This window comes from Labeo rohita, chromosome 14 (genome assembly GCF_022985175.1).
Source record: "Labeo rohita strain BAU-BD-2019 chromosome 14, IGBB_LRoh.1.0, whole genome shotgun sequence".
In the NCBI taxonomy this organism is placed as follows: domain Eukaryota; kingdom Metazoa; phylum Chordata; class Actinopteri; order Cypriniformes; family Cyprinidae; genus Labeo; species Labeo rohita.
In genome coordinates, this window is record NC_066882.1 from 7,306,920 (window position 1) to 7,332,454 (window position 25,535).

General features: G+C 34.0%; 1 protein-coding gene across 3 annotated transcripts; it reads right to left on the reverse strand.

Annotated features, from left to right (window-relative positions):
• On the reverse strand, positions 1 to 24,106 carry micu3b (mitochondrial calcium uptake family, member 3b). Of its 3 annotated transcripts, XM_051127486.1 has the most exons (15): positions 23,834 to 24,106; positions 22,512 to 22,656; positions 19,582 to 19,613; positions 19,407 to 19,485; positions 14,971 to 15,018; positions 14,781 to 14,863; positions 14,626 to 14,700; positions 12,521 to 12,562; positions 9,451 to 9,546; positions 8,258 to 8,349; positions 7,270 to 7,441; positions 4,788 to 4,896; positions 4,553 to 4,710; positions 2,787 to 2,855; positions 1 to 2,338 (listed from the first exon to the last, which is right to left on the reverse strand). In XM_051127486.1, the coding sequence occupies exons 1-14, from the start codon at positions 24,092 to 24,094 to the stop codon at positions 2,787 to 2,789; spliced, it is 1,461 nt and encodes a 486-aa protein (XP_050983443.1). In that variant the 5' UTR covers positions 24,095 to 24,106; the 3' UTR covers positions 1 to 2,338. The 3 variants fall into 3 exon arrangements, with proteins under 3 accessions (XP_050983443.1, XP_050983444.1, XP_050983445.1); XM_051127487.1 differs by lacking the exon at positions 9,451 to 9,546; XM_051127488.1 differs by lacking the exons at positions 9,451 to 9,546; positions 12,521 to 12,562.
• Positions 24,107 to 25,535: the final 1,429 nt, after the last annotated feature.

A 25,535-nucleotide genomic window follows, 5' to 3' on the forward strand; every position in this document is an offset into this window, starting at 1 on the left:
TTATTCTTCTGATTGTGTTTTTTTAATTTATTTAAAACTTTTAAGCTGAGTACTAATGCATAAAAAGCATCACATAATGGCAATGACAGATCCACACTGTAATACAGAGGTGAAAAAGACTGTCAAAAAAGTCTTAATTTCTTAAAAGACTTAATGAAATAAGCTATTTTAGGATGTACAGATCTAAAACATGGCCTATATTCTGTAGAAAAAGCATGATAGGTGAGACTGAAGCTAACTGTCACACAAGGCAGCAGTCACAAAAGTTAACAATAAGTAAAAGGTCCAGATAAACAAATGCCCGCTCTCTTGTTTTATGTTGGTTCAAAACTGTCTTAAATAAAAAAAATAAAAATAAATCATATTAACAACTAACCTCATATGGGACCACAAAACCAGTCTTAAGTAGCACAGGTATATTTGTAGCAATAGCCAACAATACATTGTATGGGTCAAAATTATAAATTTTTCTTTCATGACAAAAATCATTAGGATATTAAGTGAAGATTGTTCCATGTAGAAATTTTGTTAATTTCCTACCGTAATTTTTGATTAGTAATATGCATTACTAAGTTGGACAACTTTGATGATTTTATCACTGCCAAATATTATCCTATCCTAACAAACCATACATCAATGGAAATCTTATTTATTCAGCTTTACATCAGATGATGCATAGATCTCAGTTTCAAAAAATTGACCCTTATGACTGACTTTGTGGCTCAGGGTCACATATGTGACTACATACCCTACTAGTTTAATGTGTTGTTCAGTGAACTATATTTTATTTCCTGGACAATAATAGTGGAAAAAGCTTTGTTGCCAAGGATTTAAAAATATTTAGGGATTTATAAAAAATAAACACCCTGAGAAATATTTACTAGAGTAAAGCATGACAACTAGCCCTGAACTCCCCCTATATATGACTTTATATAACACTATATATGACAATAATAAAAACCACACACTGTAATATCCAAAAAAGACTGTTACATGCTTAGACTGCAAAAAATGCTTTTCTCACTTAGACTTTTTATCTTGTTTCCAGAATATCTAAAAATATTTAGCAATATAATAATTAAGAAAAAAATTCTTAAATCAAGAAGGATTTTCTAGACAAGTGAAAATTATTGTCTTGTTTTCAGAAAAAATACATCAAATTTAAGTGAGTTTTTGCTTAGAACAAGCAAAATAATCTGCTAATGGGGTAAGCAAAATAATCTTATTTCAAGCAGAAAACAAGATTATTTTGCTTACCCCAATGGCAGATTATTTTGCTTGTTTCAAGCAAAAACACTTTATTTTGACTTGTTTTTTCTGAAAACAATACAATCATTTTTGCTTGTCTCAAAAATCCTTATTTTAAGAATTTTTAGATATTTTGGCTGGAAATCTAAGTAAGAACAGCATTTTTGCAGTGTAATCACCTAAAAGAACAGTCAGAAATAACTAAAATATAAAGCACTGTCAGTATTCTGATGATACGTTAGTTATAACATCATTCACAGAGATGAAATTCAGACATGAAATCAGGCCTCAGTTCAGTGGGATTCGGTTTCTTCTCATGTGTTGTTTTGGCTTCGCAAGATGTTTCTTAAAGGAGCGGCAGTGTAAGAAACCCATGAAAGAAGTGGAGAGAGGGATCAGTATGTGTAGCACATTGTGAGATTACTGAGGACTCATTATTGCTGTGTGCACTCAGCACTGTCAGACCCTGTGTAAGCTGATCTGGTCGGTGGGCAGTGGACAAGCTCCGAGAAAATATGTTAGCAATGTGCTCATTGTAAGGAAAGATTATCTGGCTTATAACTCCTAGAGAAGCAAATAGAACAATGCATTGCCAATAAGGCATTAAAACCCAAGAACATTTTTTTTTTTACACAAAATATATCAATAAATAGAATAAATAACTGTACACGCCATCAGAATTCAGCACTTTTCACATTCGCATTTCCACTTCCAACATAGTTCCCTTTACCTAACATGTCATCACTGCTTTGTAAATTATTAAACAATATAGTTTATCCCAAAATGTGGGTACTGGACCTTATATAAGACCTTTAATAAAGAATTTGATTAATAAAAGTATCATGGCTATTTCATTAAAGTGTTGTCCCTTTTAGTTAATGGCTTTTAAAGAATTCAGAAAAGTGACAAAGCTGTAACTACAGTCTAAGGAGGTAGCATGTGTTAATCTAATTATGGCAGTATTTGTATCTTACAGAGTTTGACACAGGTCAGGTAGATAATTGCATTGAGTCACTGAGAACTTTAATCCAACTTGAGATTTCTTCAATGCGACGTGAGGGTGAAGAGAAACACTCAGTGGGACTTTTATCTGCACAAATCAAAGACAGAGAGGAACAGCATATCAAATGATTTATCTACATCATAACCGAATCCAACAGGTGATACTTTGAATACAAATGTGCTTTATAAAAATAACAACACCTGTTTATTTTATTCAAACTACAAAGTCTAATTGTTCCCTGGTTATAGGTGTTTTATAGTGCAAGCCCTTTTCTTGTGGGTTGGGCACTGTATTCTATTACTGTGTTAAGTCCTAATACACTGTGTTAGGCTGGTATCTTGTATCTCTGGATAGCAGACATTAATTTTACAAAGTAATCCGATGCTGGAGAAAGAGCTTTGGCTGAATGCTGAGCAGTGCTAGCGCTGTACTTCAGTATCATTAATTTGATATTCTCAAAGGCAATATCACAAAGCCAAACTAAAAACACTGCATAATATCCACTTAATTTTTTTTTGTTTAACAATGAGCTTACCTATTTAGCAGTGAGTTCCTTCTTCATGCAGGCTTTAAAGGATGTGAACCTCTCTTCACCTTTATATCCCTGGGGTCATGATGATAATAAAGTATAATATGATTTCACATCATCAATATCTTTAAAATACTGAAATTCAAATGAATGGTGCTAGTTAATAAGACTACTGGCTAATACTGAATGAACAACACATGGCCACTAGATGTCAGCAAAATTGCACCCACAAGAAGCATTCATACATACTATGTTAATAATAATATATGACCCTGGACGACAAATCCAGTCTAAAGTAGCACAGGTATACTTGTAGCAGTAGCCAACAATACATTGTGTGGGTCACAATTATTGATTTTTCTTTTATGCCAAAAATCATTAGGATATTTAGTAAATATCATGTTCCATTAAGATATTTTGTACATTTCCTACTGTAAATATATCAAACTTAATTTTTCATTAGTAATATGCATTGCTAAGAACTTCATTTGGACAACTTTAAAGGCGATTTAATTAATATTTAGATTTTTTTTGCACTCTCAGATTCCAGATTCTCAAATAGTTGTATCTCGACCAAATATTGTCCTATTCTAACAAACCATACATCAGCTTTCAGATTATGTATTAATCTCAATTTCAAAAATGTGACCCTTATGACTGGTTTTGTGGTCCAGGGTCACATATGAAAGGCAACAATACAGGGTTTGTTTATAGAAAACTTTGGGGTCTGTACTTTTTTTAATGCTTACCAAAAATCAGCATTTATTTCAAAGATTTTTTCTTACTGCATTCTTGCTATATAAACAATGTCTTTAAAAAACACACTTTTTTGAATCGTATTATAATAATATTAATATATTAACAACAGTAAAATAACAATGACTAACTTGAAATTTGAAAATTCAAATTTGAATTGTGTTTTAAAAAAAAATCTATCCTGTCAAGTGTAATGTGTTATGGTGACTGACAGCTGATTTGCATATTAAAAACACAAACAAATCTGGGAAACGCTCTCCCAAATACAAACACGAACGCCATGTGTCCATTCAAAACCTCAAACCAGATTTCTGGACCTCCTGATTTTCTCCACTTCAGTCTCAGAAACCTGTTTTAAAAGGTTCTTTCATTAATTACTCACTCTCATGCAGTTCCAAACCTGTAAGACCTTTGTTCATCTTTGGAACACAAATAAAGATATTTTTGATGAAATCTGAGAGCTCTCTGAACCTCCATAGACAGCAAGGGTCCTACCACGGTCAAGGTCCACAAAGGTACCAAGAACATCAACAAAATAGTCCATGTGACATCAGTGGTTCAACTGTAATTTTATGAAGCTACAAGAATACTTTTTGTGCGCAAAAAAGCGCAAAGCAAAACTTTTTTTTTCTTTATTCAAGCATTCTTCTCCTCTGCATCACCTTTGCACTAGTTATTTTTGTTTGTTTGTTTGTTTTCTTTCTTTTGTTTTGCCCACAAAAGATATTCGTGTAGCTTTGTAAAATTACAGTTGAGCCACTGACGTCACATGAACTAATTTAATGACGTCCTTACTAATATATAAAAAATATCTTAATTTGAGTTCCGAAGATGAACAAAGGTCTTACGTTTTTGGAGCGACATGAGGGTGAGTAATTAATGACAGAATTTCATTTTTTGGTAAACTATCGCTTTAAGGCTCACCAGTGGTTCATAACTGCCTTTATTTCTGTAAAAGGTGGGAAAATGGCATTTAAACAACTGGAGAAAACCATCAACCTTCCCCCGATATTTACCCAGGAGCCACGATGCAGCCGGTCCTTCATTATCCCGATGAACTCCTTGTAGCTCAGCTGGTCATCATGGTCCACATCAAATATCTTGAAAACAGTGTTCACGAGGTGTCGTGTCAGCTTCAGGCCAGTGGCCACATAGACCGCACGTGCAAACTCATCTGTGAGAGACAAACATCATTACCCACAAGCGCTTCAGGAGTAGCCTAAATGGATGATATGAATTGATTATGTTTACCTTGTCCAATTGGCCGATTTGCATAGTTGTACATTTGCATGGCAATGGCAAAATCTTCTAAATTGTTGAGGAACTGAAAAAAGGTCCTGAACTCTTCAAACGTGATGCCCTAAAATAGAAGATCAGTGTTAAATCAGATTAAAGGAGAAGTTCACTTCCAGAACAAAAATTTACAGATAATTTTCTCACCCCCTTGTCATCCAAGATGTTAATGTCTTTCTTTCTTCAGCCGTAAGGAAATTATGTTTCTTGAGGAAAACATTTCCGAATTTCTCTCCATATAGTGGACTTCAATGGTGCCCCCAAGTTTGAACTTCCAAAATGCAGCTTCAACTGGCTCTAAACGATCCCAGCCGAGGAAGAAGGGTCTTATCTAGCAAAATGATCAGACATTTTTTAAACAAACTGACAATTTATATACTTTTTAACCTCAAATGGTCGTCTTGTCCCGTCTCTGCGATGCGCATGCCCATCTCGTTTTCTTCTTCAACTTCAAAATCATCCTACGTCACAGTTTTACCTTTTTTTTTGGTAAAGGGCGTTTGATCTTGTTTGCGTGTTCACTTTGTAAACACTAGGTCGGTACTTCTGCAGCGATGTAGGATGATTTTGAAGTTGGGGAAGAAAACGTGATGGGAGTTTTTCGACATACCCTAACTGTATTGACCCGGAAAAACATAGTTCACGAAAACTTCACAAGATGAGCGCTTGAGGTTAAAAAGCATAGTTCACTAGATAAGACCCTTCTTCCTCGGCTGGGATAGTTTAGAGCCATTTGAAGTTGCATTTAAACTGCATTTTGGAAGTTCAAATTTGGGGGCACCATTGAAGTCCACTATATGGAGATAATTTCTAAAATGTTTTGCTTAAAAAAACATAATTTCTTATCGACTGAAGAAAGAAAAACACGAACATCTTGGATGACAAGGGGGTGAGTAAATTATCTGTACATTTTTGTTCTGGAAGTGAACTAATCCTTTAAATTGTTAATGTATCTTTTAAGGGAAAGATTTAATTGAAGGGATATGCAAAAAAAGTATTCTTGTAGCTTTATAAAATTACGGGTTGAACTGCTGATGTCAAATGAACTGCTGATGACAATGTCCTTACTACCTTCCTGGGCCTTGAACATGTCAGTTTCATTACTGTTTATGCAGAAAAGCTCTTGGATTTCATCAAAAATATCTTAATTTGTGTTTCAAAGATGAACGAAGGTCTTACAGGTTTGGAACAACATGACGATGAGTAATTAATGACAGAATTTTCTTTTTTTGGGTGAACTACCCCTGTAAATTGGAGACATGCAGAGAGCTGGTACAAAAATGTGATTAATTTTTAATAATTCTCTGGATAATAAATGCAGCACAAACAAGACAAAACTGCATCATGCCACACTATTCTAACCAGGAGGACACCTTAAGTGTCTGCGGGACCTTGAAGAGTGCTAACAGATCCCAAGACAGAAAACAGCAAAGTCAAACAGTCCCAACACACTGATCTCTCCTGCTCCCGCGCCAGATCTATACAATTTGAGCTGTCGACACCTTTAGATTGTTTTGTTTAAGGAGAGGTCGGGTAGCTTGTCGACTCTTCTAAAGAAGATTAACCTGATACTTCCATACATAAAAACAAAAGGGGATGTGTCCAAAATATCTCAGCGCTAGCAGATTACCCAAACAAGCGGTCCTTTTGATTTCCACTCATCCATTTCCAGGCACTAGACCCATGTCTTTTTCTGAAGCCTCTCTTGTAACCAACAACAACCGTTTTACAAATGATCTAATGAGTAATATGTGACGCTTCGGTGGTTTTACAAGTTAAGCCGTATTGCAATATCTCTTAACTCAAGAATAAAAACCACTTGTATAGCAATGGCCATCCACCAACAGCCTCTTTGAGCAAGTGAAAAGAATCTAACCTCATAATGTGAGGGTCAATGTGCAAAAAGGTAAACAGCCTGAAGGAAAAAAGACACCAACATCACTCAGATTATAAATATCCACTTCTCTCTGATATGTGGTGGTATTTGTTTTGCTATGCAATGATTTGAGCAGACTCATGAAAAATACATGAACTTAATAAAGGAGTAGAAACATTAGAATATTGGCGAGTGTTGTTCGTGTATCGCTTTTCTCAAACATTTTAGTTGTTCATCTTAAGCTTTTTTCAGAACATCTAAAAAGTAACATTCCCATAATGTTTGCAAAATTCAAAAATTTTAAAAATTGAATGTTTTGAAAGTTCCGAGAACATTCTGAAATAACATGTTCATAACATAACTGGAATGTTTGCAAAACGTTTTTAGAACATATTTTGTTAGAAGAGATTGTTTAATTACAATATCTTACCATTTTGTTGGCAAATGCAAATTACTGTATAATTTAAATGTGGTATCTGTGGCACTTGTTTGGAAAGTTTCCTGATTTTCCTGAGTGATTATGGTGGTTGATGTGTGTGTGTGTCTACAAGGCAAAAGTGTTACCTTCTCATCGGGTATGCTTTGACGCACATTCTCAAGGTAGCCTGTGATGTTCTCCACCGTGGTGTAGCGCAGCAGGATACGAGCAAAGTCTTCCTCGCTGATGGTGGTCATACCCTTGGAATAGCTGAGGAACTCAATCTCAAGGACTTCTGTCTGCAGGTTGTCCATGAATCTGCCGACAGAGCGTGACACATACGCAGTGTTAAGAGGAGATGCCATCACTCGCTCAGTAGGACACTAGACTAAGTGACTGGACCATCCTGACATGCTTTAATACCAATACAACATCCTCACTGATAGCCTCAGGGCATTCAGACTGCTTTTAAGGGTCATGTATTAATAGCATGTATAAAAGCAGTGAAGAAACCCGAGGCTGTATTACCGAAGCTTAATTAAACATCATGATAGAGTTCAAACTTAATTTAAAGGGACAGTTCACCCAAAAATGAAAATTACTCCATGATTTACTCAGCCTCAAGCCATCCTAGGTGTGTATGACTTTCTTCTTTCAGCCGAATACAATCAGAGTTATATAAAAAAAAGAAAGTCCTGATAGTTCCAAGCTTTTTAATGGCAGTGAATGGAGGTTGAGATTTTAAAGCCCAAAAAAAGTGCATCAATCCATCATGAAAGTGTCATATGTGTGTTTCTAAAGTTTTAAATATGCATATTTTTCAGAGGGCCTTTATTAACCCTCCGGAGCCATGTGGAGTACTTTTTATGATGGATGGATGCACTTTTTTTGGACTTCAAAATCTCAACACCCATTCACTGCTATTATAAAGCTTGGAAGAGCCAGGACATTTTTTAACTTACCTCAGATTTTATTCGTCTGAAAGAAGAAAATTATATACACCCACTAGGATGGCTTAAGGTTAAGTAAATCATGGGGTAATTTTCATTTTTTACTGAACTATCCCTTTAAGATTTAAGATAGGAAATCTAGCGGCCTAGATTTAGGATCACAGTCATTAAATCTGTCACTTACCTGTAAAAGTCATCAAAGTTAAGTTCACTTTTGCCCTTTCTTCCAAAGAAATGCACCAGCAGAGTGGTGTCGGTGACATTTTCTGGTTCGTGCTGTGAAAGCAAATTATGAAAACACATTATTCAGCTGTAAAAACTGAATAAGGGAGCAAAATTTGTCACAGAGTAAGTACACAAAAATAGCTTGATGAGGCTATTACTGTGCAGCCATAAATATATCACAACATAAACAACACAGATACAGACAAACACAAATACATGTAAAAATTGAGATCAGATTTAAAAAAAAAAGCAAAATCTCTATCATACATGTTAAAAATCACATATCAACTTTGTCTTTTGATTTGGTGCCCTTCAGCTAGCTGTGAATATCGATTAAGGGATAATGAAATTTCTGTCATCGTTTCTACACCCTTTAATGATGTAACTCCAGCTCGTTTTAGCACATTCATATGAGAGATATTTTTATAACATTTTTTTGCATCTTCTTAAAAGCTCCTATGCATTTACTGTAAACTAAAACTGCATTTTCACACAGAAAATTACAGATTTGGGACAACATGAGGGTGAGTAAATGATAACAGAATTCATTTTGGATGAAGTCTTGGAAAGTTAATATGCTAATATGTTTGACAGAGCAACGACACATCATGGAGCAGCCGACATAATTTCATGCCACGCAAACAACAGGTTGCTCGTGCAGAAATCTGCATACAAGATATACCTCAGTGCTCCTTTGCAGCCATGTATCATTACAAAAACAGGAGGCATACTGTATCTCATAGTCTTTTTTCACAAAGATGCTTTAAAATGTGAACTAAAAAAGTATTTTGGAAACTTGCACTTGCATATATTCTAGATATCATCAATATCATATCATAACATCAATATCATATAATTTCACATAATAATAATTTGCACTGACATGCATAAAGAAAACCAAACATGATTTTGTTGTAGAGTTCAGTTACCTTCAGATACATTTTAAAGTCTTGAGCTATTTATTAATATCGAATTATAACAACATGAAGTGTAGTGACATTAATGAATGAAAATGGCAATACTACAATAAAAAATAAAAAAATAAAAACATGAAACAATGGGCAGAACTTCACATGGGATGAGGAAACAGGGAATGGCCAAGGGAAATATGAGATTTTGAATGAGAAAATATGAGCTCGAGGATACTTGTACCTCCATTAGATCTGAAAAGAGAACTATTCTCGCACCATGCCTTAGAACATCCCAGAAACTTCTGGGTTCAGACTGAGGCTGCTCTTTTTTAAGTACCTGCATATCAGAGGTGAAAATATTAAAGGCTTAACAGAATTCACCAAAACAAGATTCAGACAATACAGTGAAAGACTAATTCACATGCAAAAACCACCTGTAGTAATGCAACATAATGCCACAGAAAAGTAAACTTTGTTTACCGCACCCTTCTAATGTGATCAAAGATCTGTTATCATAATGTTTTGTAAAATGTGCTTTCAAACCAATTAATATAAAACACAGCTCATATTTATATCCCTATAAATCAGAAAAAACAGACATGAAAACACACAAGATATGTGTAAAATAGAACTAGTTGTGCTCTACGGCAGTGTTGATTTAGTTAATTTTCGCCAATGACATTTTTTCACCAACGAAAACGAGACGTTAACGAAATAAAACTCGTTTTGAATGACAAAAATTATGATGAAAATTTTCATCAGTGAATAAAAACGAGACGAAAATGTTAGGAAGGGGCGAGTTGGGAAGAGATTCATTCAAAAACGTGGTTAGGAGGTTAGATGCGTACGTTTTTGAACCCTGGGTGGCGACCCTTAGGTGGGTCCCGAGACATAAAAAATGGGTCGCCAGGATGTTTTGAGGAAACTGTATGTATGTATGTAACAAAGTTGAGATTCGGAAAGGAAGGAAGCGGGAACCAGCAAACTTGAATCACTAAATAAGCATAAACAACAAAACGAAAGTAAGCGGCAGCTGCCTCACGGCAGAGTCCAAACTATATTTGTGTTTGCGCTCTGTTTTAGAAGTGTTGAACGCTGTAGCAAATCACAGACATATCTGTTGATTTCTGGAATGCAATGGCCAATCAGAGGCGTTTCGTATGTCAGAATCCACATGCTAAGAGGACCAATGTGTACCTGCTGCAAGTTTTAGGAGTGACATTCGCATATAAATGGGGGATTCTCTCAAAATTATATATATATGAAAAGTTCAGATGCAAAACCAGCTAAAAGCCATCTCGGTCAAAAATGAGATAATGATACTGAGTGAATGCTCAATACGTCCATCAAATACTTTTACTTCAAACTCGCTAAATTCCAGCCTCAGCCAAATCAGAAGTACCAGTACTAACATAGAAACCTATACAAAGTAGTCAGAAAGAAATGCTAATTTTAAAGAAAAACGTCAGATGAATTTAGTCACTTTTCCATCTGAACTCTTCATATAGCTAGCATACATTTGCTGCACGTCTCATAAAATGTTAAAAATGTCAATATCTAAAGTAAGAGAAGAGCAGACATGGATACATTTGAGAACTCAGTTTTTCTGAGCGCAGACACTGAAGCAGTGCCTCTCACACAGCGCATGAGTACTCATGAACGGAGAAATATGCACAAAATAATGCTGAATTGTCAGTTTTGACGAGTATTCACGTAAACACACTTGGTTATGTCTTGGGTGAACGTTAACATCTGGGAGAATTTCCGACGTGTATCAGTACATTGTATTTGTGCGTTAGGTTTTAAAGGGACAGCAGCCTAATTGCTATTGTCAAGCAACAAAAGCAACTCACTGCTCTTGACTGAATCACTTTAGTAGCCCTAATACAGCTTAATCTAAATGTATTCATAGAAATAAATATGTCTGCTTGAAAGAATGAAGAATGTGGTAAACAAGTTGTTATAAAGAATGCAAATTATCCTATATAACCACCAAAAGAAGACCATGTTCCTGTTTCTTTATGAGAAGTGGTTTAATTTAATTTTAATATTAAGGCATGTTGCATGTCACAGCAGTTAAATCTGTGTCTATAATAATAAAACCCTAATATTAAACCTATATAATAAGATTGGTAATTTTAGAGAAATGCTTAATACATGCATTATACTGTAACTAAACCCATTAGATTTTAGCCAAATAAATCTCCTGTAGGTTTAAAATCTTATGATATTTAGTCAACTGAAACAAAAAACAATTCAGATGACTAAAATATGACTAAAACTGGCATTTTAGTCAGAAGACTATGACTGAGACTAAATGAAAATTTGCTGTCAAAATTAACACCGCTCTACAGTTCTGTTCATATAATGTGTTCACCGACAGTGCAGTTGTGAATCCTTAAAAGGTTATAGGTATGAGTTTGGTTAACTTGTGACTCCCATAAATAACAAACAAAACCGTATTAAACACTAAAATACAGGGCAGACATATTCTGCTGCTTCTGCGAATGTGATCTTAGTGCTTCCATCAGTAAACAAGCACTCTGAATAAATCCAGTGCCAAGATAAACAGTGGATTGTGTTCAGTGTTATTATATTTTTAAAGTCAGCACAAATATATTGTGGTTTACACAGAAAAACACTGACTGAACAGAGCTGAAAGAGCTTCTCATTTCTCTTGTTTGGTTCTGAGACTGGCTCATTCCTCAGTGGCAACTCTAAGTGACACAAAACTCTTCATGGTCAAGCCGTCGCAAGAAGTAACCTAAACCCAAATACCACTCTTCAAGCAACTGTAAAAATAAAACATGGGGGTCTAGGGAGAGTTGCCATTCTTCAGGTGAGGGCCTTTTAACGTGATTCTGTGAGACCATTCCTTGGCAGAAAGCTCCTGACAGTAGACAAGCAACATAAATCATCTGTTTTAGTCTCTGGATGATTTTTCTGCTCTCCTAGACAATGGCACTGCGTTTCAGACCGAGCCCCATTAGAGCCGTATTGTCCCTCTTCTCTGGAGGTGAGCCATGCGTGAGGGTCACTCTGTTACGCCCTATCCAAACACTTCAGTATGTAAAATAATATTGCTCACTGACTGTCTGAAAGAAGCCGCTGAATGTGGATGTAACCCTTCTGGTTTATTGAGCACTAATTATGGTGAAGCTGCATAAACAATGGCGGTTACGACGGGCATGCATGGTTGCTGTCGATCATGACTGTACAAGTTCAATCGAGCACCGACCACATTAACCGGCATGCTAAAAACACACGTCAAAGTCATACTCATAGGGATTCTTTAGTGCACAGATACATACATTGCTGCTGACAGATGCCTGATGTCCGTACAGTTCCACGCTCTCAGATGGCGTGCAGAACAGGAAAGAAATCAAATCAAATCACCATTCAGCATCTGTCATAACTCACTAAGGAATGGTGAAAGACAATGTGTTTTTCCAAACACAATCTATAATAATCAGCATTTCCCCAGCATGAGAGATAAGAAACTCATTGTAGTTTTGTACTCTGCAGAAAGATATTCATATTTCCGCCATGAAAATTTGTTCAAATGAACATCATGCATGAATCATGCACTACATAATCTCTCATGTTTAAATGCGATTGAAAACATACTACAATAAAATCATTATTCATGGATTTCGGTCCCACTTTATATGAACTATTTAAATGAATAATTTCATACAATGCACCTATTGTATACACTGCACTTATATTTAAAAAAAATACCTGCAGTGTAATTACATCTGTAATAAAATTTCTGTAACTACATTTGTAGTTACATTGCTGACCCATTCCTTACACCATAACCCACACTTAAACATACCCATACCACCAAACCTGTCCCTAACCTTACCCATATCCCACCTCAATAGCAGCAAAAGTGTTTTGCAATACAATATGAACACATTAATTACACTGTACTTATTTTTTGATGTAAGTACATAGTAGTTAAGGGCATTTGATATAAAGTGGGACCTGCATTTCTATTCCAACTATTCCAAATTAAGGAATATTTCATCCAAAAATGATTGTTTACTCACATTCATGTCTTTCTAAGCATTATGGCTTTACTTCTTATACATAGATGAATGTAGCAGATAATGTATAGCATTATAAATGATTAAATAGAATAAATATATAATAACAATAAAATTAAGCTAATCTTTTCACTGCGATGAAAGTGAATGGTGAAAATGGCTGCCAAGAAAGTCAACTTTATTTTTATAGTGCTTTTTGCAATAGAGGTTGTTTACAGTAGCTTTACAGTATTAAACTGCAAATAATTAGTGATGCAAGCTTTATCAAATATGACATACACTACCAGTCAAAAGTTTTTGCACAGTAAGATTTGTAATGTTTTTTGAAGAATTATCTTCTGCTCACCAAGCCTGCATTTGTTTGATCCACAATACAGCAAAAGATGTAATATTGTGAAATATTTTTAATATTTAAAATAACTGCTTTCTATTTGAATATATTTTGAAATGTAATTTATTCTTGTGATCAAAGCATCATTACTTCAGTCTTTAGTGTCACATAATCCTTCAGAAATCATTCTATTATGCTGATTTGCTGTTCAAATTAATACTTTTATTTAGCAAGGATGATAAAAACATTTATAATTGTTACAAAAGATTTCTATTTCAGATAAATGCTGTTCTTCTGAACTTTCTATTCATCAAAGAAACCTGAAAAAATTCTACTAAGCGGTTTTCAACATAATAATAATAATACTTTTTTTTGAGCAGCAAATCAGAATATTAAAATAATTTCTGAAGGATCATGTGACTAGAGTAATGATGCTAAAAATTCAGCTTCGAAATCACACGAATAAATTACATTTTAAAATATATTCAAAAAGTATTTCAAAATTTTACTGTTTTTGCTGTACTTTGGATCAAATAAATGCAGGCTTGGTGAGCAGAGGAGTCTTTCTGTTCAAAAACATTTGACTTGTAGTGAATATGACAGTAGATATAAAGCAGCTCTTTATTCATTTAGCTCAAGTTTTTTCCTTATCTGATATTACCAGTGCTGTCAAATCTATGATTATTTAATAGTAAGTGTCTTTTAAACCCCAGCTAAGCAAACCAAAGTTTTACCTCATGCTAAGTAACCAAATGGATTTAAAAATCTTATAATTTAATGCATGAGACTTATGGGCTTTTATGAAGCACCATTCATTTTACTAAATGGAAGAGAGCAGTGTGAACGTTCTTCAAAACTTCTCCTTTGGTGTTACTCAGATAAGAAATAATTATAAGCTTGAGAAATCATGACAGAATTGTTATTTTTGGATGAACTATTTCCTTAAATTACTTTCAAATACAATGCACATCGATTCAGGATACGGCAAAAGAATATGCTCATGCGACTGTAAAAACAGAAATGCATTTCTTACCAGTTGAGAGGAACCCTCAGAATCTCCACCCCGCTCTTTTTTCTTTTCATTTTTCTTACGGAATATCTCTTCCAGCTAAATGAAAAAAGTTTCAGTTTATGGTTAAGCATGCTGACACTCACATTAATTATAAACAACAACAAAACCAACCGTACCACCATGAATTCCCTCTTATCCACCATTTCATTGCCATCTGCATCAAACATGTTGAAAGCTATTTTAAAACCTGCATGTGGCTCTAGAAGACAAAAGAAAGACTTATAAGACATATCTTCATGCAATTATACTTTTTGTGGCTGTTGTTTGTGCTAGTGCGTGGAGAAGTAAACCTGAAGACAAACTTACTTGTCAAAATGCAAAGCAGAAACAGATACTCTGTGTAGGCGATGACACCTGAAAAACAGCGCATAAACATTTCCTTCTAAGAGTTCAAACAAAGCTTGTTTTCCAACATCCCAAAACCTGGCTTCAAAATAAATTTTACTATCAAATGTCATTTTAAACGAGAGCTCCTTTCTTCTTTTACATTGATAAGATCTGAGGATCCCATTTGGTGTTGTCTTTGCACAAACAGAGACGTTAAAACGTAAAGTAACCAAGGTTGGACACAAACCCAAACAAAATTAGAGCAGGCCAGTGGCTCCTGAGTTCCCCTCTGTTTATTTTCCTAGGTGTAAAACATTCTCAAGTGATCTGTAACTGATTGCAGATGCCTGATGTGGGTTTGTTTTCCTTTTCGAGGTCTGTTAGGCCTTTGTTGTGTGAGAAGAGAAGAAAGGAAGAGCAACTGTCAGGTCTCTGTCTAGAAGAGACTTAAGGAGAATTGTTCCTGCCACTGAAAGCATTCCCAAGCTTTTGTTTGAAGGAGATGATAGTGACTTGGACACAGATAGTTCAGGAGGGCTTCTTTGAGGGCTGTGGGAAAAGGACTTTGGAATGTTTAAGGAAATGGATAAAGAAAGGTAGAACAGAATAGAGTAGATAGGTTTTCACATTTTAGGCCACCCTGATCCTTGATGTACATGTTTGTTGATTTATCACTATTTTATATTAGTATATAACTAAGGTTGGGAATTTAAAGTGTTAATTTAATATAATCGATTATATAAAAATACAATGATAATTTATTGATTTATAATTTCATTTGAAATATAATGCAGCACAACCATTTTTAACATTGACAATAATAGTAAATGTTTCTTGAGCAGTAAATCAGCATATTTGAATGATTTCTGAAGGATAGTGACATTGAAGACGTTGATGTAATAAATTACATTTTGAAATATATTAGTATTAAGTTTTATTTTGCAATCACATTTGACTTAATTTGATCAAAAATTATATAAATTATTATATTTTTAAAAATACATTTGATGTGTTAAGTTATTAAATATTTTACAAAAACTCTTATTGCATATATTTGAAATTAAATTTTATTACTTATACACTACCAGTCAAAAGCTTTTGAACAGTAAGATTTTTAATGTTTTTTTACTCTCTTATGTTCATCAAGGCTACATTTATTTGATCCAAAGTACAGCAAAAACTTTTGAAAAAATTTTGAAATATTTTTACTATTTAAAATAACTGCTTTCTATTTGAATATATTTTAAAATGTAATTTATTCCTGTGATTTCAAAGCTAAATTTTTAGCATCATTACTCCAGTCATATGCACATTCTAATATTCAGATTTTCTGCTCCAAAAACTTTTATTATTATTATTATTATGTAGAATTTTTTTTCAGGTTTCTTTTTATTAAGCTTTTTATTTCAATAAATGCTGATCTTTGGATCTTTCTATTCATCAAAGGATCCTGAAAAAATGTACTCAACTGTTTTAAATATTGATAATAATAATTAAAAATGTTTCTTAAACAGCGAATCAGCATATTAGAATGATTTCTGAAGGATCATGTGACACTGAAGACTGGAGTAATGATGCTGAAAATTTAGCTTTGATCACAGGAATAAAATACATTTTAAAATATATTCAAATAGAAAGCAGTTATTTTAAATAGTGAAAATATTTCCAAATTATACTGTTTTTTTCTGTACTTTGGATGAAATACATGCAGACTTGGTGAGCAGAAAAGACTTCTTTTAAAAATATTAAAAATCTATCCTTTTTTAAATGATATTAAAAAATGATATAATTCTATCATGACCCCAGAACCATAAGTCAGTGCCATCAGAGCAATTCAAGCCTGAAGTACAACTTTTTGTAGTATATATTCAATGCTTTATCTGCTATAAGTCTTCAGATTCTTGTAATTTGCAAGCTTCATTCAGCAAATATTCATCTATGTGATTATTTGCGATTAATACACTGATGTATACCTACACTATTCAAAACTGAGTTACGAGATCAACGGCTGCCTGTGCATTTAGTCTTTTAGGATCCCAGACAGGTTTCATTAGAGCCACACACCTTCAGTCTTGCAGAAAGAAACCCAGCCCAAGAGCTCAAACAGTTGTCAGAACACAAAGAATTCCACAGAAACAATTCATATAGAGTGTCAGTGATGGAGATGTAATCCAACTCCATTCTTAGAATTCATACTGTCCGGAGTGATACGGGGCTGCCACTAGGACAAGTCTCAACATTGCAAAGTTCAAACAGCTCTTTTCATTTTCTGAAGTAAGGCTTTGTTCACAGATCAAGCCTATCTTCTTTTTTTTTTTTTTTAACCTAAGTGCAGCTTTAACATTTAACAGCCGGATTAAAAGCCCAAATCCAGGCACTGGCACTCAAGGAGAGCAACGGTGAACCGAGATATCATGCACTATGTGGAGTGTTTTAGTGTTTTAAGTGTAAGAAAGAACACTACAAGGAATGTACTGTTAGCATCTTGGAAAGCCCCATGTTAAAGGATGATTTTTGTTTCTCGCAATTTTCAACTATTCTTTGTTAAATTATGAATTATATGAATATTCTTCTTTTTGGCTGGGACAAAAAATCTTAATGACCTGAAAAAAAGTTTACATACACCTTGCAGAATCTGCAAAATGCATCATACAAAATTCATGTTGTTTCTAATTTAGTACTGACCTAAATAAGATATGTCACACAAAATATGTTTACATATAGTCCACAAGAGAAAACAATAGTTACATTTATAAAAATGACCCCGTTCAAAAGTTTACATACACTCTTAATACTGTGTTGTTACCTGAATGATGTTTTTGTTTAGTGATAGTTGCTCATGAGTCCCTTGGTTCTCCTGAACAAAAAAATCCTTCAGGTCCCTCAAATTCTTTGTTTTTTCAGCATTTTTGTGTATTTGAACCCTTTCCAACAATGACTGTATAATTTTGAGATCCATCTTTTTTACACTGAGGACAACTGAGGGACTCATATCCAACTATTACAGAAGGTCTAAACACTCACTGATGCTTCAGAAGGAAACACAATGCATTAAGAGCCAGGGGGTGAAAACTTTTGAACAGAATGTAGATGTGTACATTTCTCTTATTTTGTCTAAATATCATATTTTCTTCATTCACTACTGCCGTTCTGAAGATACTTACATGTTTCCTAGAAGACAAAATAAGTTCGATTTACCCCCTCGCTCTTAATGCACCATGTTTCCTTCTGGAGCATCAGTGAGTGTTTGAATCTTCTGTAATAGTTGCATATGAGTCCCTCAGTTGTCCTCAGTGTGAAAAGATGGATCTCAAAATCACACAGTCATTGTTGGAAAGGGTTCAATTACACAAAAATGCTGAAAAACCAAAGAATTTGAGGGACCTAAAGGATTTTTTCTAAAGAACGGCAGACAGTTTAACTGTTCAGGACAAACAACTATCACTAAAAAAAAACAAAACAAACAGCTGTGGATCATTCAGGTAATAACACAGTACTAAGAATCAAGTGTATGTAAACTTTTGAACGGGGTCATTTTTATAAATTTTACTATTATTTTCTCTTGTGGACTATATGTAAACGTCTTTTATATTAAATGTCTTATTCAGGTCAGTACTACATTAAAAAACACCATGCATTTTGAATGATCCCTCTTATTTTGGTAAAATAATTAACATTTTGCAGAATCTGCAAGGTGTATGTAAACTTTTGACTTCAACTGTATACATATAATTTTTTAGATTTTTAGAATTCTTGCAATACCATAAATTGCCTTTTAATTTGTGTACTGTTGCTGATATGTCAACTGCGATAAGCAAACATTGTTTTTCTTAAAGCACGTCAATAAAGTAATACCTCAGGGTAATATAAAGCTGGGCAATTTATGGATTAGTGTGACTGTGCGAGCGTGGCACACCCCTTGGCTGAACGTGTGATTATTTTCTATTCAAAATGACATGCCACATGTTATGCACAGGGTGTTGTTTTTTGTCACCTTCCTATCAGTGATTATCCTAGAGCAAAGTCACAGTAATGCCAGAATGATTGAGAGATAAGAGTATTTACAGCCTGTGCACTCTCCAGTTGTATGAGGCCAAGTTTCAAGACACGGAATGTTTCATAACACTGTATATGTGGGTGGCCTAAGCATCTGCACACTAAAAACTATCCTAATTGTACCTACATTACAACATTAGTTAGAGATGTGTCCGTTTTAAGCACATCATTCATAATTTGTACATTAGTGTACAACTACTTAGAATGATGCCACACACGTGGCAGTTTGAAAGCAGATCCTCTCAAAGTCAAACTGCCTGCAGGCATTTACTGTAGTAAACAATGATCAAATGACTAAGCAAATGATACTCCATTATACAGTACAAATTGATTTACATAACAAGATTATTAGGTCTCACCTCTTTCCCTCAGGTTTCGGAACAAACAGGACGATCCTTTCCAAACAGGTGGTGTATCTGACAGAATCTTGTCTAGATCCTTTTCAAAAAGCATCGATATTTAGGATCATTCAGATTTTATAAACTCAGACGTAGATCAATTTTCAGTGTAAAATTAAAAAAAAAACAAACAAACCTGTTTTGTGAGGGATCTCCAAAACCTCTTTTCTAAGAAATAAAGAAAAATATCTGAATTAGTTATGGTTATCACTGAAACCATTTCTAAATGAAAGCAGACCAAATAAAAAACTTTATGTACCATAATTCTCAAATGACAAAATTTCACTAAGGCTATTAAAATAAACATCTTAAGTTCAAATAGTGACAACACAGAGAAAATCTGTTGCTCTCTTATTGCAGATTAAGTCATTCAGGTTGAAAAGAAACTGAAAGTGAGCGTTTGAAGCTTCTGTAATAGTTACATATGAGTCCCTCAGTTGTCCTCAGTGTGAAAAGATGGATCTCAAAATCATACAGTCATTGTTGAAAAGGGTTCAAATACACAGAAATGCTGAAAACCTAAAGAATTTGTGGAACCTGAAAGATTTTTCTGAAGAACAGTTTAGGCAGTTTAACTATTAAGAACAAACAAGGAACTCATGAACAACTATCATTAAACAAAAAACACAGCTGTGGATCATTCAGGCAACAACATAATATTAAGAATCAAGTGTATGTAAACTTTTGAACCCCGGTTTTTTTTATAAATGTTATTTTCTTTCGTGGACTATATGTAAGCGTCTTTTATGTGAAATATCTTATTCAGGTCAGTACTAAACAAAAAATAACATGCATTTTATATGAACCCTCTTATTTTGTTAAAATAATTAACATTTTAGCAGAATCCGCCAGGTGTATGTAAACTTTTGACATCAATTGTAGCTAGATAGAGATATTCTTATTAAATAAAAGAGATAACATTTAATACTCAATTTTTGTCTTTTATACAATTTAACCATAAATCTATAACCAAAAAACAACACAATTACAAATTTCAAATATGAACTGTAGCTTCTGTTTATATAATGTAGTCAAAGTGTGCTTTACAGCCACAGCATAAAACCATAAATACCACTATTCGTTCATGCATATGCCATTAAAGACAGTGATGCAATGTTTGCCTGCCATATTACAGTTCACATTTTATTCTCGTCTGCACATTCCAGGAAGTCCAAGTTTCAGATAGCAGCAAACATGACTGGTTGAAACTCAACTCCCCTGCAAGTTTAGCTGGGTCCTGAAAATACATTTATAGAGCATATCAACTCTACCATCTGGACCGATCTCAGTGCCTTTCCACTTCATGTGAGACATGAACTTAATGAATTCAGTTTAGCTGAGATCCACCGCACCCGACACACATGTTTAGAAGTTGTCTGTCTAGCCAGTTTCAGATTTTGGTTACAGAAACAGGTCAGAAGTGTGATGCTGGCAGAGAGAGATGACTATCTTCATGCAGGTGTTGCGGCTACATATGTTGATTTTATGCCTGCAGGATTACTAGCTTTTAAGATAAAAGAGTTATTCCTCACTGAAGCAAATAATAGTTCACCCAAAAATGAAAATTCTATTCATGTCAAGCTGTTTGATATCCACAAATAGAGAAACAAAAAAGAAATGCTATTGAAGAATGCATTGGCTTTATTATTTTATAGTGAATCACAATGAATTCACAAAAACACTGCTGTAAATGATTTGTGATTCATAGCTGAAGCTTAAATGCTCCACTGAACACAGCAACTAGCACTTTCTTTAAAATTTCTCTTTTGTTTAACACAGAAATCAAGCTATATGGGTTTGGGACAACATGACGGTGATTAAACGATGACAGATTTTTATTTTTGGGTGGATTCATCTTTTTAACTAAGAGTTAACTGGAGTACATTCTTATAGACAGCTAACAAAAATAATGTTCTAAGAACAACTTGCTAACAGTTATGAAAACATTATTTATGAATGTTCTCTGAACGTTCAATGCATCCAGTTTTTAAAGTTTTTAAAACTTTTTTTTTTTTTTTGGTTATGGAAACATAAAGGTAACATTCTATTTTGTCATTTTGCAAACATTATAGGAATGTTACTTTTTAATGTAGGGCCCTATGAAATGCTTTTTATTTTTTCCCAAATTCTGTTTTATTTTTTTTTATTTAATTAAATTTTTCCAATTAAATTTTTCTGGATTTTTTTTTTTCATTTTTATTTTTCTAAACTCTGTTTTAATAGTTAAATAAAAAATATGAATCGAAAAGCATGTCTAACTAATTAAAATCATGAAATGTAGACAATTTAACAGCAATTTCTTAAAACATTTTACAAAAAATTTATTTTAAGGCCCTATGAAATACGTTTTATTTTTTGTCAAATTCAGTTTTATTTTTACCAAATTCTGTGTTTTCCATTAATTTTCTGCACTCCATTTTAGTGGTTTCATTAAATGTTAATATCAATGTTAATAATCAAAAGCATTTCTAATTAATTGATTTTATTTAAAAAAAAATATATATTTATTTTTTCTCAGAAAGATTGTGTTTTACATTTTTCTATTAAATAAATTCTGGTAAATATTCCTTAAAAATAATGTTTTAATAATAATTGTATTAACTGTAGTAGTACTATCATTACATTACGTAATATTTTCTGTCACAGTTTTGTCTAGTAAAACCAAACTTTTATTTTGATGGGTTGCCATAGACCTTTACGTTTTTGTTCATATGTGAAATGCAGGATTCATATTTAAATATTTAGTATTTTTGCAGAATAATATTTACACACTCATTTTGACTTAAGTTTACTGACCTAGTTTTGATTTAATCATCCAAAATTTTGCGTTATACAATAAACTCTATTACTGGAAGGACGTTTGTTCATAACTTAACCAGAACATTAATCAAAGTTCTGAGAATGTTCTGCGTTAGCTGGATAAGTATCTATCTTAAACAGTGTTTTTTTGCAATTTGTCAGACACTAGGAATCTGAGAGCTTCATGTTTTAGTCTATAGTTACACAATCATATGATCAGTTCATATTTTCGTCAAAGAATGAAGATGAACTGTTTGTGTAACTCACTCTTTGGTTCGCTCATGGTGACAGACTCAATAAAGTCGAGGGGAGTCATGTAAAGCTGTCCATCATACTCCAGTGAACTGAAGAGCCTGAACCTGTGCTCATGGGCTGACATCGAAACCTCTTCATCCTCAGCAGATGCACTGGCCTATAATCAAACAAATATGCATCTCACTTATCAGACATAGAAATACAGGATAAGACAGTTGTGACATTAAAGAAAGTGCTAGCCATCTTCTTTTTCCTCCTTTCAGTGGACGGCCTCCTGGTTTGTAATATCGCTACCATTCCTGTACACACACACACACACACACACGCACAAACATCCACAAGCAGAAATATCAGGAGGACAGTGTTCTTCTCACTCCACAGTGGCCGGCAGCCAGGCCCACTGGGCACTGTGCAAACACCCTGGGAATGTGTGCCCTGCTACTTATTACCCCCATCAAACGTCGACCCGGCTGCCAAGCTGCCGTGTCCAGTTACCTCAACCCTGGATTCCTGCATCTCAATCCACAAGTCAAGGTTACGTCCAGCCCAAGCAGATAAGAGCACAAAAACAAAAAGGGAACAGTGCGGAGTCACACAAGACTGATTCAATCCTGTGTGGTTTAATAATCAATGCGGTAACAGTCTGATAAATGCTTTTCACAACAGAGAGTATGTGTACCAAAAGCACTTAAACACAATCCAAAGGGTTCTTTTGCTTTGTTGAAATGCCTGTGAAATATAATAATAAATAAATAATAAATGTAATGATTAATCTTGTAGTTTAAAAAATGTGTGCAAGACATACATTTGTGCAGAATATAGTTTGATTTTCTCCCATAGTATTGGTTATTTTTTGTCTAAAAGTGACTTTAATAGGCCTAATAGTATATTAAATGACATCAAGCACAATATTTTAGTTTAGGAAACACTAATGTAGCTCAAAGTACTCATGCACTAATGTAGACCAACAAATCTGACTGAAAGGCAAATGGCAAGTGATTTTAGTAATACAGGAGAAAAGGTTGTTGACTGAATTTGCATGCCTAGTAAAATCACCCTTTCAGAGCTTAAGCCAATAATATGCATGCAGAAAATCTATAAAATGTCCAATATGTACAGCACCTATACTATGTGCTTCAGTTTTTCTTTTATAGCATCACAGTGTATCACCTGACTGATGAAATGGGACATTGATTTCAGCACCTCTCTAGTGGAGAGCGACTGTTTTGATGACACATGAACTCCACCGATTTTACGCCTTTAAGAATAATAAAAACCGGGATGCTATGAAAATATTCAGTATAAACACAAACATGACGTTTTAAAATAGATACCTTCTCTTTTGCCGCCACTGCTGGGAGTGGAGAAATCAATGCACGAAGACTAGCTAAGCGTCCCCGATCCGGACTCGAATCGCGCTGGTAGTAGTAAACAACAGCAAATCCGCCGACTGTGATGCACAGTCCTGTCCCTACACGCCTCAGAACCGCTCTTTCCCTCGATGACTGTCTGCTGTTAAAGTAAAGGCTTAAAACGTTCGTAGAGCTGGTGAACTTGTTTCGAAGAGCCAGAAACCGACGCACGGCGGCCATCATGACTGTGTCACCGCGGGCAGACCGCGCTCACTCATCGCGAGATGAAATATGCGACCTCGCTACAGCGCATCGTTTAGGATGAACACATTAGCAGCTGTATTTGTAGTCATTTGTCCTTTTCATTCAGGTCATAGTTAGAAGTCATAGTTGACTTCAAAATGTTACATGTTAACATTTGGAGAAGACGTGCATCAAAAGGTGGTTCTTTATTTCATTTTAATGTGGGTTTCTTTTACACTCTTAAAATTTGACTTGGTAAACAGCTGAAATAGCCTACTACATGAGTGTTTGTGTGTGATGTAGCACTCGATTTTGTTTCAGCATCTGTAATTGTTTTCTGTAACAAATTACAGAAATCTAGGTAACACTTTACAATAAGGTGTCATTTGTTAACATTAGTTAATGTATTAACTAACATGAATGAACAATACATTTATTACACTGTTTATTAATCTTAATGTTAGTTATTAAAAAATACAGTCCTTCATTGTTTGTTCATGTTAGTTTACAGTGCATTAACTAATGTTAAAAACACAACTTGTGATTTTAATAATCAATTAGTAAATTTAACATTAACTAAGATTAATAAATGCTGTAGAAGTAGTATTCATTTGTAGTTCATGTTAACTAATGTAGTTAACTAATGAACCTTATTGTAAAGTGTTACTGAAATCTATAACTTATATCTTATATCTTGTATTATTGTCATTGCCCATCATTACCACCATCCCATTTGTATCTAAATATGGTAAACAAATAGAAAACATTTGTGACCCTGGACCACAAAAACAGTCATAGCACGGGAATATTTGTAGCAGTAGCCAAAAATACATTGTATGGGTCAAAAATTATAAATTTTTCTTTTATGCCAAAAATCATTAGGATATTAAGTAAAGGTCATGTTCCATGAAGATATTTTGTAAATTTCCTACCATAAATATTTAAAAACTTAATTTTTGATTAGTAATATGCATTGCTAAGAACTTCATTTGGACAACTTTAAAGACAACTTTCTCAATGTTTAGATTTTTTTGAACCTTTAGATTTCAGGTTTTCAAATAGTTGTATTTCAGCCAAATATTATTCTATCCTAACAAACCATACATCAGTGGAAAGCTTATTTATTTATTTATTATTACGACTGAGGTACAGGGCCACATTTTAATTAAAGCAGTAAATAAATTCATAAACAAATGTAGAAACATGTAAAATGTGGGTTAACAACTCTAAAAACATTAAAGATTCATACAACATATAAAAACAGTGTTTGTGAATGTGTCAAATGTTGTCTATTCAAAGCCCATTGCAAATATTTGTGCATTCAGAAGTACATTAGATTATTTATAGCCTAATAACAACACTGTAGTTAGTAAAATAATTATGTATTTTATAGAAATTTATACTGAAATTTGTAGTGTGCATTTTTGTAGTATATATATAT

Bases quoted from the DNA above. Each gene is read 5' to 3' on its own strand.
- micu3b (XM_051127486.1), bottom strand. From the start codon at position 24,094: ATGATGGCCGCCGTGCGTCGGTTTCTGGCTCTTCGAAACAAGTTCACC. The intron at 22,657-23,833 runs GTATCTATTTTA...GTTTGATTATAG, and splicing joins CAGTGGCGGCAAAAGAGAAG to GCCAGTGCATCTGCTGAGGA. The intron at 4,711-4,787 runs GTAAACATAATC...TGTCTCTCACAG, and splicing joins AAATCGGCCAATTGGACAAG to ATGAGTTTGCACGTGCGGTC.